Here is a 14,132-nt window from a genome sequence, read left to right on the forward strand (position 1 = left end):
TATAAACTACGTTCTTATTTTGTATTTCCCTGCCAGTCCTTATTCTTTCTCAAGTTTTACCCTCCATTTGTTTCTCTGTGGCTTCTAAACCTGTATGTCTGAACTTTCTATCTTTCTAAACTGGATACATGGACACCTCATATATCCAGCTGTCTACTAGGTGTTCTTTTGGGATGGCAGCATGTATTAACTCATTTTTCCCACTGCCTTGGTTCTTCCGGCTTTAATCAGTGGTACCTCAAAGACAGAAACCCTGTTATCGCAAATTTTTCTCCTCCCCTCCCACTGCTTTAAATCTAGCTGATCTCTCACATCCACTTACATAGTACCACACACACAGCTGTGCTGCTTCCTCCCTAGTACTGCCACTTAGTTCAGGGCCACTTAGTTAATATTTTTTGCTTAGATTACTATAATAGTTTTCTAACAATTGGTCTTCTTGCCTTTACTTTTGCCACATATCCTTTGCTACTGCCATACCAGAATGTTTACCATGACAGAATGGGTTATGGTCCTGGGATTTAATGCCACTGTGTTTTCAGTGACTTGTTACCCTTCTGGCTAACTTGTGTTCATCTTTATCTGAGCTATCACTTAAAGTCTCCTGATTCCTTACTCCTCAATTACCCTTTCTTTTATTTACATGTCGTAATGGTTTCCTTATTTGTCTCCCTGCTGTTCTACCTCCACTAATCTAGCAGAATAATTTTCAAACAGTGTAGGTGGGATTACGACTTCTTGCTTTAGCAGCTGTCTCAAGCTCTGTATCTCTCCCCTGCTAAATTTTCCACCCACATTTCCTTCTGTTAAATACTTGATATAGTAGGTTTATATTTTTTCCACAATGCTGTTTATTTGCTTTAGAGCCAGTACACATTTCCCCTTTCCTTTAGGACATCTTTGTTCTTTGATGTTTGCGTCACCTTTCTTCTCAACTTTTAGGTCTCATCATTTTCTTATGAAATTCTTCCCTGTGCACCCTGAGTTGGAATTCCACCCCATTACTGACCCCTTCATAATTATATAATTAAATGACTCTTTCCCCACTGGACTGTAACATGTCCATTTTATAACTCATTAATTTCCTTGGGCTAGAGGAAAGTAACTGGCTCGTGTCTTAATGTTCTTATGAAACAGCTGATGGGGAAAAGTAGAATCCAGGAAAAGGGTGAAGGTGCAGAACTCATCTAGAAGTCACTTGAGTCAGACCTGCAAGAGTCTTAATCATCCTCTCTCCAGAAACTCTTGAGAACATGAAGTTATGTTACCTGACTCCTAAGTGACTACTACTGAGTTTAGGTGTAGGTCACTGGGATTCTTCAGGGTTCAAAAGAGTATTTTTGTGAAGTATTCTATTTGGCTATTTTTGAATAAGCAGAGGAGTCAAGGTTAAGGTAGAACTTATAGGGTCCCCGGTCTATTAGATATCACATGGCAAACTAAAACAAATTCTATTCTTTAACATAGTATTAGAAGCACAACAGAAAGTAATCAGTCGTGCAATTCTGCCAGCAATAATATCATTGCATGTAGAAACCTGCTTCCTGGGCCAGGGATTTAGCTCAGGGGTGCAGCAGTCTGCCTGACAAGTGTGAGGTGGTGAGTTCGATTCCCAGTACCGCTCCCCCCACCCAAAGAAGCCTGCTTCCCTAAAATGAGTAATTTCTGACCAAAGTATTAAGGTTGGTTGTGCAGGTTTCCTGGGATGGAAATACAATAACTGGGATGAGTAATGACTAGCAGATATGTGGTATGACAAAGGACTGCATAGTTTCAGGTGCTGTCTGGGAGTTTGGTTGGATTCCAGTTTCTGAGACTCTGACTTTTTACAGAGACAAAGGGATAAAATCTGATTCAGGGCTTGTCTTGGGAAAGAAAGGTAAGACATGGTTACATACTCACAATAAAATGTTAAATAAATAGCTTTTTAATTTGTAGTTTTAAAACTTTATACTACAGAAATAGAAGTGCATTTTACTTTTATATATTTAAAGACATTCTGGCCATTTATATAAAATGAAATCTTCTAAAATTTGCATATTTGGTTCACTGTATTTCCTTATACCATTCAGTATCTAGCAAATATTTTGTTCCAACTCTTTAAGTTTCATAATATATAGCACCACCACTTTCCTGCCTCAGAAAGCTGACCTTACATTTTAAAACATTTTTTATTTTCTGATATGGTTCTTGCTGTTTAGTCTAGGCCGGATAATCCTGCCTTAGCCTCTTGAGTGCTGAGATTACTGGTATGGGCTTTTTTTTTTTTTTTTTTTTTGAGACAAGACAAGGTCTCACTTGACACTGAACTCACTATATAGCTCAGGCTGGTCTCAAACTTGCAGCGATCCTCCTGCTTCAGCCTCTGGAGTGCTGGGATTACAAATGTGCATCACCACGCCTGGGTTTGCAGGTCACTTTTGATGGCTGAGTATTTCTTGTAGTTTTCCAGCGTTACAAATGATTAGCTGTTGTCAGAAGTGGTGGTGCACACCTGTAATCCCAGTACTTGGGAGGCTGAGGCGAGAGGATTGATGCAAATTCAAGGCCAGTCTGAACTGCATAATGAAACTGTCTCAAAAAAAAGACAAAAAATAAAAAAGAAACGATCAGTGCTTAATTCTTACTGCTGATGTAAGATAGCATAAACATTTGGGCTAAATATATCCTAATTTTGAACTTGGAGAAGGGACAGAGGTTCATTAATTTTTACTGCTGAGCACTGAGCGTGGTATAGAATAGGTACCAGCAATCTGTTGAAATAAAATTGGGCTGATTGGAGTCTGAAAGAACAGAAAGCTTATCATTAGTGTCAAGTCCACATAAAGGAGCGGTTTAGTAAGTACTGTAATATTAATCACTCAATATTCTTCCTGTAAGATTATACCTCAGCTTTGGAATATTCCTGCCTTCCTCCTCTTTCTCTCCCTGTATCTCAGGATACAGACATTAACCTGCCATGTCCCTGCTGCTGTGCTAAATTCTCCCACCTCACTGTTAGGGCCTCAGACTACCCCTTACCTCTCACAGACTGTGTTCCTCAGAAGACTGAGGGATGGGTGGGTTTCTGGCTAACAGTTTTGTTTATAGTACCCTATTTTCCAGTGGTGATGAAAATCTTACAAAGATGTAAGTCTATGTAAGCTTGTATTTAATATTAACGAAAAGCTGCCGTTAAAAGTTCTAACTACCTAAATATCCAAAAATAGGGAAATTGATGTGAGTAGTAACTTGAGAGAGCATGGAAGCATTAAAACTCATGTTTTTGAACACACTAGTAATATTAAGTGTCAAAAAGAAACATACCAAGCCATAAATAATGGTTCTAATTGCTGAAAGAAGGGTGACTTTTAATCTTTACATTTTTGGTTTTTGTTTTAGCAAGCTTATATTTTTCTACTAATCATATACCCAGAACAAAAGAGAAAACTGTGTTTAATCTGGGTTACTCAAATGTGAAACTGTTAGTGAAATATCAGAGTAAGTTTCTTGACTAAAAATTTGAAGTGATCAAGAATTAGTCAAATTGTCACAAAAGTTTAATATAAAATCTCAATTAAAAATCTAGAGCAATCAAGTATTGTCAGAAAAGCTTGTGTCTAATTATTGCTGGTCTGTTTAAGACAGTAACATGGAGGACCCTTTGGCCTGCTTTATATTAATTTTGTGGAGTTTTTAAACCATTGTATAAACTACAGTATGTTAATTAGAAATAATGGTATTACCACTTATCTTTGTACAGATGACGCATTAGTTGAATAGGTTTAAGAAACTGGTAGCGCTGTCTTTGGGGCTTTCCCGATGGCCATTCATTACCCAGGTTGAATTTATACAAATGCTGCCATACGCTGTGATCACCTCGTGAGCTGGACGTGCTAATTCACTGTTTTCAGCCTTGCGCCTATGGAGACCCTCCTGCACCTCACCGAGATGTGACATCATTTTTAGGTTGAATTAGGAGGTACAGGAGGCACAAAGGCTACGTGAGATTGGTGCTGAATAGTAAAGCACATGGTCAGTGTTAAGTGTTCAGGAGGTTACATCCTCTAGGCTCCTGCAGGCGTCTCTGCAGTTTGGGGTGGCTGCTGGAGTACTGTTTTCCGTGACATTCGGAAACACCGAGGACCTCTCACATCCCTAACAGTCTGCCAGGTAATGGGGGTTACAGGACTAAGAAAAGGTTCTTTGCCTCTGAACAGCCAATAATCTAGTATGATAAATAGCCTCATCTGAGGGGGGCACTTATCTGCTACCTACTGCTGGACACATTTCATACATCCTTCTCTAATTCTCAGTAGACTTCCTGCTGGTCACACAAATGTTTACATGTATGGACAGTGTGCGCCATGTGTGGTACCAGGAAATGAAGGTGACAGGCAGGTGTGGAGTGCTGTTACAGCTGCTTAAACCATTTTGGACAAGTAAAGTAACTGTGGTAAAGATCACAGAAGTGGTAATAAGAATAGCCATTATTTACTCATAAAAAGCACACACATATGCCTAAGGGCTTAATATTATGTATACTCTTATTAAATCCTTAAAGTAGCTTGGTATGGCAGGTGGTACTCCTCCCCACCAAGTACTGGGGATTGAACTTGAGGCCTCTGCACTAAACTACACTCCTAGCTCCCACCCACTTTAAAACATTCTACAGTTTGAGACACGTCTCACTAAATCTCTTTAAGTTTGCCCAGGTGAGGCTCAAACCTGTGGTCCTCCTGAGTGCTGGGATTATAGGTGAGGTGGTATCCTACACTGTATAGGGGATTCTGAGGCTCAGAGGCTTGTGATGACACAGCTTGTAAGTGGAAGAGCAAGGATGTGAATTTAGGTTTGCCTAACACCAAATTTCATGCTGTCACCCATGATGTTATTTATTTATTGCATTTCTTCTCACATAGGAAGTAGCTGTCGGCCAGGCATTTTACATATATTATCTCATATCCTCACACCATCTTGGAAGGTAGTTGCTGATATCTTGTGAAACTGAGCCTCAGGAGTCAGGTAACTACCAGCTGGTGAGTGGATCTGTCTGCCTCCTAACCCTCTGCTCTTTCTATGGTACCAACATTCTTTTTTCTTTTCTAATATTTGAGTCTGGAAATTTTGCTTGCCATTTAGACTCGCCTCGACTTATGTGTAATCCTCATGAGATGAAGCCCTAGGTGGTGTGGCCTTGGGCTGTGGCGTCTAGCCTTGCTTTGGAACAACTCGGCTGGTATGCCTGTAAATGGGCCTTTTCTCCTCTTACTGATATTCTAGCACTTGCTCCCCAGGCTGGGACTGCTGCAAGTCTCCCTCCCCTTGAGACCTCACCCACATGTGTTCTATGCAGGCCTTATCTTATCTCCCACCACATGAGAAGAGGCGTGTCCAGCAAGAGCATCTCATGTACACTGGTCACATTTCACTACAGCCCGTCTGTGTCTCTCATGACCTTCCACCTGTACTTCTTCGTATCCCTTGCCTCTATGCACCTTTCTAGGCACACTGGCATCTTCTTGTAGCGCCATTACAACTGGGGAAAGAAAAAACTGCTTGAACCAATTATTCACTGAAAGCTGTCATTACAGTCTCTTGTTTTTATTTAAACATAGTGTTCAGACCTACCATCTAGTTTTTCTCCTTCCTTTGAAGCATGTTACAAGATAATATGCATAAATATGACTTTTGTAAAAGAGATTATTTGTCTATAAGTGTCTAAAAGCATATATTCCAAAGTAGGAAGTTTGGCTGTCTCTGGGTGATGGATGGTTTTTTTTTTGAGACAGGTCTCACTATGTAGTTCAGGCTGGCCTTGAACTCACTATGTAGCCCAGGCTGGCCTTGAACTCACAGTGATCCTCCTGCATCAGCCTCCCAAGTGCTGGGATTACAGGTGTGAATGGGTGCTAGATTTTAGGTGACGATTTTTATATTCTAACTGTTCTACAGGGAACACCACCCATGTCAAAAGGTAACGGAGGAAAAACAAAGCTTTTCCTGTTTGCTAATACACATTCATTATATAAATCTTGGAAGTTATAGAACAGTATAAAAAACCCAAATTACTTGCAACTTTACTGCCCAGAGTTAGTCACTGTCAGTGTTCTGGGGTATCATTTAGTTTGTGTATATTCACACCTTTTTTTTCCTGGTCTAACTTCTTTCAGTTAATATCTGAGTTCAATCCATATTTGTTTATCAATAGTTCACTTCTTTATTTCTGCATAAAATTCCACTGTCTGGACATGTGCAGTTTTTTCAGTTCCCCAGTTTGATGCACATATATATTATCCTAGTTTGAGGCTTCAATAATAATGCTGTTACGAACTTTCCTCTACAAGTGGGTAAGCACTTTTCTTGGGGAACTTTCTAGGTTGAAATTACTGATTCAGAGGGTAACTAGACATTTAGCTTTTTAAGAAACTGCCAAACATTTCTAAAGAGGTTGTACAATTTTATAGGCCCATCAGCCCAGTGCATAAAGGTTCCAGTTTCGCTACATCACTGCCAACAGGTGATTTCAGTTGTCCTAGTGGCTGTGTAATATATATTACTGTGCTTTAATGTGGATTTTCCTAATGCCTAGTGACACAGCATCTTATCACATGCCTATTTGCTATCTGCACCTCTTTTGTAGTACTTACTCCTATCACTTGGCCATTTAAAATTGGGTTATTAGTCTTTATTATTAATTGTAAGACTTGTTTACATATTCTGGATTATGAATCCTTTATCAAAATGTTTTAGAAATGTTTTCTCTCAGTCTCTTCATTTTCTTAATAGTGTCTTGAAGAGGAACAGTTTTTAATTTTGAAGGAAGTCTAATTTTCATTTTTTAGTTGTTTTTCCCTTAAAAAGCTCATAAATATTTTTCCTTTGTTTTATGTATATGCTTATCATGCTGCAATGTCTTGACTGTTTGCTTTATAATACTTTTTTTTTTTTTTTGTGGTACTAGGAATCAGTCCTTGGGCTCTGCATGTGCTAGGTAAGTGCTCTACCAATAAGCCACATCTCCAGCCCAATATAGTAAGTTTTGAAATTAGGAAGCTTGGGCTGGGGCTATAGCTCAGCAGCATAAGCTCCTGCCTGGCAAGTGCAAGGTCCTGAGTTCAATTCCTGGTACCAAAACAAAACACACAAACAAAGAATATGATCCACTTTAATAACATTATAAACAGGGCCAGGGATATAGCTCAGTGGCACAAGCGCTTGCCTGGCAAGTGCAAGGTCCTGAGTTCGATTCCCAGTACCAGAAAGAAAGAAAGAAAGAAAGAAAGAAAGAAAGAAAGAAAGAAAGAAAATAGAAGGAAGCTTGAGTCCTTCAACTTTGTTCTTTTCAAAGTGTTTTTGGCTATGCTAAAACTTTTCATTTCTGTGTAAATTTTAACATCAGTTTATTAATTTCTCCAACAAAAAACCAGTATAATTTTGTTTAGGGATTTGGGGAAAACTGAGTTCATGACTCATCATGATTTCACTTTTTATAATACAAGACAATTTATAGTGGAAAATTTATACTAAGTAGCAGGCACTTCACAGCATTCTGTTTTTCTAAGGCAAAATTATCCAAGTATTACACTGATGTACATCATCTTCAAAGTGCCCTTAATATAAGTGGCCTGGGTCAAAAGGAATAAGGATCTTTAATAATAGTAGTTATCGAGACACTGGAGAGGCTGTACTGAACAATAGAGAATCACCACTCTTATTGATTTCACATTTAAATAAATGAAGTAGTAAACAAATTAATGATAATTTAAGATAATCACCTTGATGGAAATAAAGAAATAGTGATGGGGAAGGGAAGGTATACCCACCGGGTGCTCACGTGAACTATGGGAAATGTGCTTCTCTCCTGCTTCCGTGAGAGACCATGCACGTGGCTCACTCTCGTTTTTGCCCACTTGCTCATCACAAACGTTCTCACGGTAGCTGCTGGCACTGGAAGGGAAAGGAGTATTCCACCACCTCCCAAACCCACAGGACCTCCCTTTCAGAGTGTTTAAATATAATGTACATGATTCTTTTAGGGCAAAGCATCTTCCTTCCCTCATGCTGTTTGCCGTATGTCCTTGACTTCTACTCAGCTTCTGTGCAGCACGCATGTGAACGCTGTGCCACTGTGGCAGTTATGCAGCGAGGACACAAAGTTTTAAGCCATTTGTAGCTCTAGTCTCATCCCCATGATTCTCAAGATGCCTTGCTTCCTGAAAGGACATCCCACTCATTCATCCTGCCCCTCCAAAACTATTCCTCTGGCACTTCTGGAAATCTTCCTATGAAACCAGAAATTCCTACAATCCTAGCTTCCTCAAACACTCCTTTAACATTCAGTTAAATGAATGATGAATGAAGAACCTTCTATAGCTCTCTCAGGTATAGCTTTCTCTCTCTACCTCTCTCAAGTACCTTCTCTTTTTTCTTTCTTTTTTTTTTTTTTTTTTGAGACAGGGTCTCGCTATACAGTTCAGGCTGGCCTTGAACTCACTATATAGCCCAGACTGGCTTCAAACTTCAAACTTGTGGTGATCCTCCTGCCTCAGCTTCTGGAGTGCTGGTATTACAGGTGTGTGCCATCACACTCGGCTCAAGTAGAGTTCTTAAGAGCACAAAGAGATGAAGGCAGCAATGGAATATAGGCAACAGTCTCATCTTAGGTAGCACACAGGTTATGCTATGTGAGTTCTCTGCTGTCTTGCTCTACAATATTCTTCCAGCACTCTGAAAAACTAACCTCTGTGCTGGTCATGGTAATGCACACCCGTAATCCCAGCACTCAGGAGGCTGAGGCAGGAGGATTGCTGTGAGTTCAAGGCCAGCTTGGGCTACATAATGAGTTCAAGGCCAATCTGAACTACATAATGAGACCCTGTCTCGACAAACAAAAACAAACCCACTACCACCAACAAAATCTACTTCATATTTGCATCGACCAAAATCCTGACTAATTCATTAAAGATACTGATACCTAGTTCAGAATGCTTCTGTCCTTCTCTACTGTTGCTAGTAGCTTAGGAAAATAAATGTTTTTTACATGGACAATGTGTGCATCAGTATGTTTTAATGGTTCTTTGGCTAAAGGACGTCCTCATAGCATCTCTACCAATTCTTTATAACTCATCTCTGAAAAATTACACTTCCAAAATCACATACATTCCACTCTTATGAAAATTCCATTTACTTGCTTCAGAGTCCCTAGTCCAACTGTTCTTCAATCTCTTAAAGCATTCAGCACTATTGACTTCTTTGCTTTTTTCTAAATATCAGATTCCTCATAGTTTTGACTGATACTACAGTCTTCCATTTTAATCATTTTGTTACTGATATACTAACATCCTTTTCAATTTGTTTTTTCAAATCCTCCAGCTAGAATCCACCAGCCCATGTGTTCTGTTTCTGCACATAGCTGACATTTTAGCAATAATGAGCATTCTATTTAAGGTCATCTTTCATTTCTCTCAGCACTATTTTGAAGCTTTCATTGCATCTAAGTCTTTTTGATGAGATTTTGAATATTCTTACTTCAATTTCATTATTAGACTATTTATTCCTACTATATGGAGATACTACTAATTTTTGTATACTGAGCATGTATTCTGAGACCATGCTAACTCAAAAGTTCTGACATCTTTTATGTAATCCTTGAATTTTCTATATACAGGTCATATCATCTATGCATAAGGCAGTTTTACTTCCTTCCCAGTTGGATTTTTACTCCCTGGTACTGGGGAGTTAACACAGGGCCTAAGACCTACCAGGCAAACTATCACTGAGCTATGTTCCCAACCCTTTTGAAAAAGTTCTGATACAAGGTCTCCGTGAGGGCTCCAGGCTGGTGTCCAACCTCGTCTCACTGTATGCCAGGGGAGTACAGGTGTCTACCACCATGCCTGGCTCAGACTGTCTCTCTTGTCTTACTGCATGGGGTGAGACCTTCAGTGATAATGCTGATTAGAAGTGGAGAGGTACAGAAACATCTCTGCCTGGTTCTTGAGACTCGGGGCAAGACATTTAGTTTTTCACCATGAATTGTGAATTGGATACTGGATTTTGTTAATGATGGTAATTTTGTTTGTTTGTTTGTCTTTTGAGACAGCATCTTGCTATGTAGTTCAGCGCTATGTAGTTCAGGCTCGCTTGAACTCACTATGTAGCCCAGGCTGGCCTTGAACGTGCAGCGACCCTCCTGCCTTAGCCTCCTGAGTGCTGGAATTATAGGCGTGTGCCACCACACCCTGCCTCATCATACTTTTGGATTGTTTATTTGACTTATACGTGGCATTACATTAATTGATTTTCAGATTTTTAGCCAGCCTTCCACTCCTGAGATAAATCCCACTTAGTCGTGGTGTATAATTTTTTTATATGTTGATGAGCTTGATGTGCTAGTATTTTTTAGGCAGTTTGTATTGATGTTCATGAGGAATACTTGGGAGACTTGGCCAAGGAGTGAATGGTTAAACTGGGGGCAAAAGCACACAGGCTCTGTGAGAAGTGAATGGTCCCACAAGAAGTTTAGATTAGTGGGGTATGTTGTGTCTGGCTGCTGTCCTTTCCTCTGCCCTAAGAAAACTGCCCAGCCCTGAGACAGCTTCTTGCCCAAACTGCTTTTCTGTGTTACATTAATATTCTGAATGAAAGCTTGAGAGTTTGAAGCTTTGCTACTATTGCTAGGAGTCTGCCTAACTCTGGCTGCTCTCAGCTGAGATGGCCCCTTGGGTTCTTGGTGATTGAACTGAGTCTCATCTCCACAAGTAATTCTTCATTCTCTATCTGCCATGGCTGCACAATGCAACATGATACTGGTTTGTACTTTTCCTTTCTTGGGATGTCTTTGGCTCTTTTGGTATGAGGATAATACTGGCTTTATAAATGAGTACAGAAGGATTCCCTCTTATTATTTTTTAAAAGTATTTGTGAAAGACTAGTACTATTCTTTTTCCTTAAATATTATACAGAATTCACCAGTAAAGTCATCTGGTCCTAGACTTTTCTTGTGGGGAAGACTTAATAACTAATTTAGAATCTTTATTTGACGTAAGTCTACTCTTAATTTTCTATTTCTTCTTGAGTCTGTTTTGGTAATTTAAATTTTTCTAGGATTTTGTCTCATTTCATCTAAAGTGTGAAATGTAATTAAGTAATGCTATTCATAGTACTACCTTACAGCTCTCTTAACTTCTGCGGTGTTTACTGTGATGCCTCTTCCTGACTTTTATTCTCTCTCTGTCTCTCTCTTCCCCTCTCTCTGTTCCCCTCCCCGCCATTTAACCTGATCTGGTTGAAGATTTCTTTTTTTTTTGAGACAAGGTCTTGCAGCTCATGCGGGCCTTGAGCTCACTTTGTAGCCCAGGCTGGCCTCGAACTCGCAACGATCCTCCTGCCTCAGCCTCACAAGTGTTGGGATTACAGGCGTGAGTCACCACGCCTGGCTCTCTCTTTCTTTTTTAATCTTTCCAAAGAACCAACTTTTCGTTTCATTTATTCTTTCACATAGTTTTGCTGTTTTCTATTTCACAAGTTTCTACTGTGATTTACTATGTCCTTCTTCCTACTCATCTTGGGTCTTATTTGCTCTTTTTCTAGTTTACAATACAAGCTTAGTTATTGATGTAAGACCTTCTGAAGCCATAAATATCTCTAAGAACTGCTTTTAGCCAGGTGTGGTAGCATACGTGTGTACTCCCAGCAATCGGGATGCTGAGGCAGGAGGATCACTTTGAGTCTGAGGCCAGGCTGGACTACATAGTAAGTTCAAGGTCATCTGGAACTACAGAGTGAGACCCTATCTCCAAAACAAAACAAAACAAAAAGCTGCTTCTACTGCATCTCATATATTATATATTTTCATGTTCTTTTCAAATTTTTTTTTGGTGGTACCAGGAATCGAACTCATGACCTCATGCTTGCAAGGCAAGCGCTATGCCACTGAGCTATATCTCCAGCTCCTAATGTTCTTTTATCTTCATTAATTTCAAGATAATTTTTAACTTCTCTGTGTGTGGGTGGGGGGGCAGTTCAGGCTGGCCTTGAACTCACTATGCAGCACAGTCTGCCTTGAATTTGCAATCCTCCTGTCTTAGCCGCTCAAGTAGTGGGGTTACATAGATATGCTTGGCTTTCCTGTGCTTTTTAATTTGACACATGAGTCCTGAGGGTCTGTTAATTACCAAATATTTTGGGATTCCCAGATTTCTGTTACTGACTTCTAATTTAATTGCATTTTGGTCAGACAAAATATTTTTATTACTGCAGTGTGTTTCAGTTTCTCTAACGTCTTGTTTTACTAGCCTAACATATGGTCTGTCCTAGAGAAGTCACACGTGCCCTTGTAAAAAGAACATATTTTATGGTTTTGTGGAGTGTTCTCTGACATTAAATAAAATGCACTGACGGTGTTGTTGAAGTCTTCTGTATCCTTACTGTCTACAGCTGTTCTATTAATCACCTAAATGAGGAGTGTGGAAATCTCCAACTGTAACAGTTGATTTTTAAAATTTTTTTTCAGAAACATTTTGTGGCTCTGTATTTAAAACTATCAGATATGGCTACTGCATTTTAATGTTTGTGAGATAGTAATTTTCATGTTTGCTTCCTGAATGAAATTCCTGTGTTGACTGTTTTAGAATTGGGTGTCATGGTACAGATCTATAATCTTAGCAAAAAAACGAAAACAAAAACTGAAAACAAAAGGAATTGGGCAATATTTATCTTCTTATTGTTGATTTTAAAAAACCCTACTTATAAACAAATAATATTGGTCACATCATGCAACCCAGCTTATGGTACAGAATTTGTTATTTTAAAAATGTATTCAAGTGTATTAATTTCTTTATAAATCTCTCCCATTATTTCTGTGCTTCTGAAGTCTTTTATCAGCATGCACACATACTAGTTTAACACCCACTTTCCCCACCCCACCATGTAAAACTAATAATTTACAGACTAGTCTTTTCCTGACATATTTAAGATGTCATATTTGTAATATAGTTGTCCAAATGCTTTAAATCATCTCTAGATTGCTTATAATACAAAATAAATGCTATCTCAATACCTTAGGGAATGGCAAGAAAAAAAGCCCATATATGTTCAGTATACATTTTTTCCGAGATATTTTTAATACATGATTGGTTGAATCTACAGATGCAGAACCCATGGACACAGAAGGGTTCTAACTTGTTTGGCATGAATATTACACCAGGTTTATTATTATAGGCTTACCACCTCCCCTGTCCTTGTCTTTGTTCCTTTTCAAAATTCACTGCTACTCTTGTGTCTTTATTGTTGCAAGAGGATTTCAGAATCATCAAGTTCCACAGTGTCATTGGGGGATTATATTAAACTAATTTTTACATGGCAACAGGTCTTTGTATCCTTTGGTAAACTTTTACAGCTTTCTTCATACATATTTTTCAAGTTACTTTTTTTCTTGCTACTGTGAAGGAGATTTTTTCCCCTGTAACACTTTAACTGGTTATTTTCCAGAGATAAAATTAATACCCTGTATTTGTTAAGGAGGTAGTAGCCTTAGTTTGCTTAGTGCTTTTTTTAAATAAAGGAAGACGATTTATTGGAAGGTGGTAGAAAATGGGAAGAGAGAGAGACATGGCAGACAGCTACTCTGCAGAAGTAGGGAGTATACAAAAGGGAAATACTCCAGTCTGCTCAGTTTTAAGAGTCTTTTTTTCCAAGCTGGGCCCAGCAGCGTGTGCAGGTAATCCCAACTACTTGGAGGCGAGGGCAGGAGGATCATTTGTACCCAGAGTTCAAGACTAGCCTGGGCAAAATAGTGAGACCCTGATTTGAAAGTTTTCCACTTTATTTTTATTCTTCTGGTAATTGACCTTAATTTTTTTATTTTAAAGAGAAAAAACCAAAAAATTTCAAAACAAGATAATAGGAGGGTAACAATGGTTAATACATTGCGTATTGTTATCTTTAAATTAGTTACTCAGAATACAAGATATTGGCATTTAATTGTTCAAAAATATTAGCACAAATCTTTCTTTTCAACGAACTAAGAGAAATTAGTAGTATCTTTATATATATATACATATATATATATTTTTTTCTTTTCCCTTCTTCCTTTTCTCCATTCCCCCATCCAAGTTTCTCTTTCCCTTTGAAGTTTCTTCCCATTTTAC

The 14,132-nt window shown here is 38.8% G+C and overlaps 1 protein-coding gene across 4 annotated transcripts in view; it reads right to left on the bottom strand.

The window, feature by feature from the left end:
- The window catches only part of Ppp2r3a (protein phosphatase 2, regulatory subunit B'', alpha), a 103,983-nt gene that overhangs the window by 4,634 nt on the left and 85,217 nt on the right, over window positions 1-14,132 (bottom strand). For 2 of the 4 annotated variants that reach the window (XM_013505755.1, XM_013505757.1), the window contains exon 13: window positions 7,806-7,929. The exons of the other annotated variants lie outside the window; for them this stretch is intronic. In XM_013505755.1, coding sequence (XP_013361209.1) covers window positions 7,806-7,929 — 124 coding nt within the window. The remainder of the gene's footprint in view (window positions 1-7,805; window positions 7,930-14,132) is intronic. 4 annotated transcript variants of the gene reach the window in all.

The sequence above is a fragment of the Chinchilla lanigera genome, unplaced genomic scaffold, assembly GCF_000276665.1.
Source record: "Chinchilla lanigera isolate Chin_1 unplaced genomic scaffold, ChiLan1.0 scaffold00100, whole genome shotgun sequence".
NCBI classification, from domain to species: domain Eukaryota; kingdom Metazoa; phylum Chordata; class Mammalia; order Rodentia; family Chinchillidae; genus Chinchilla; species Chinchilla lanigera.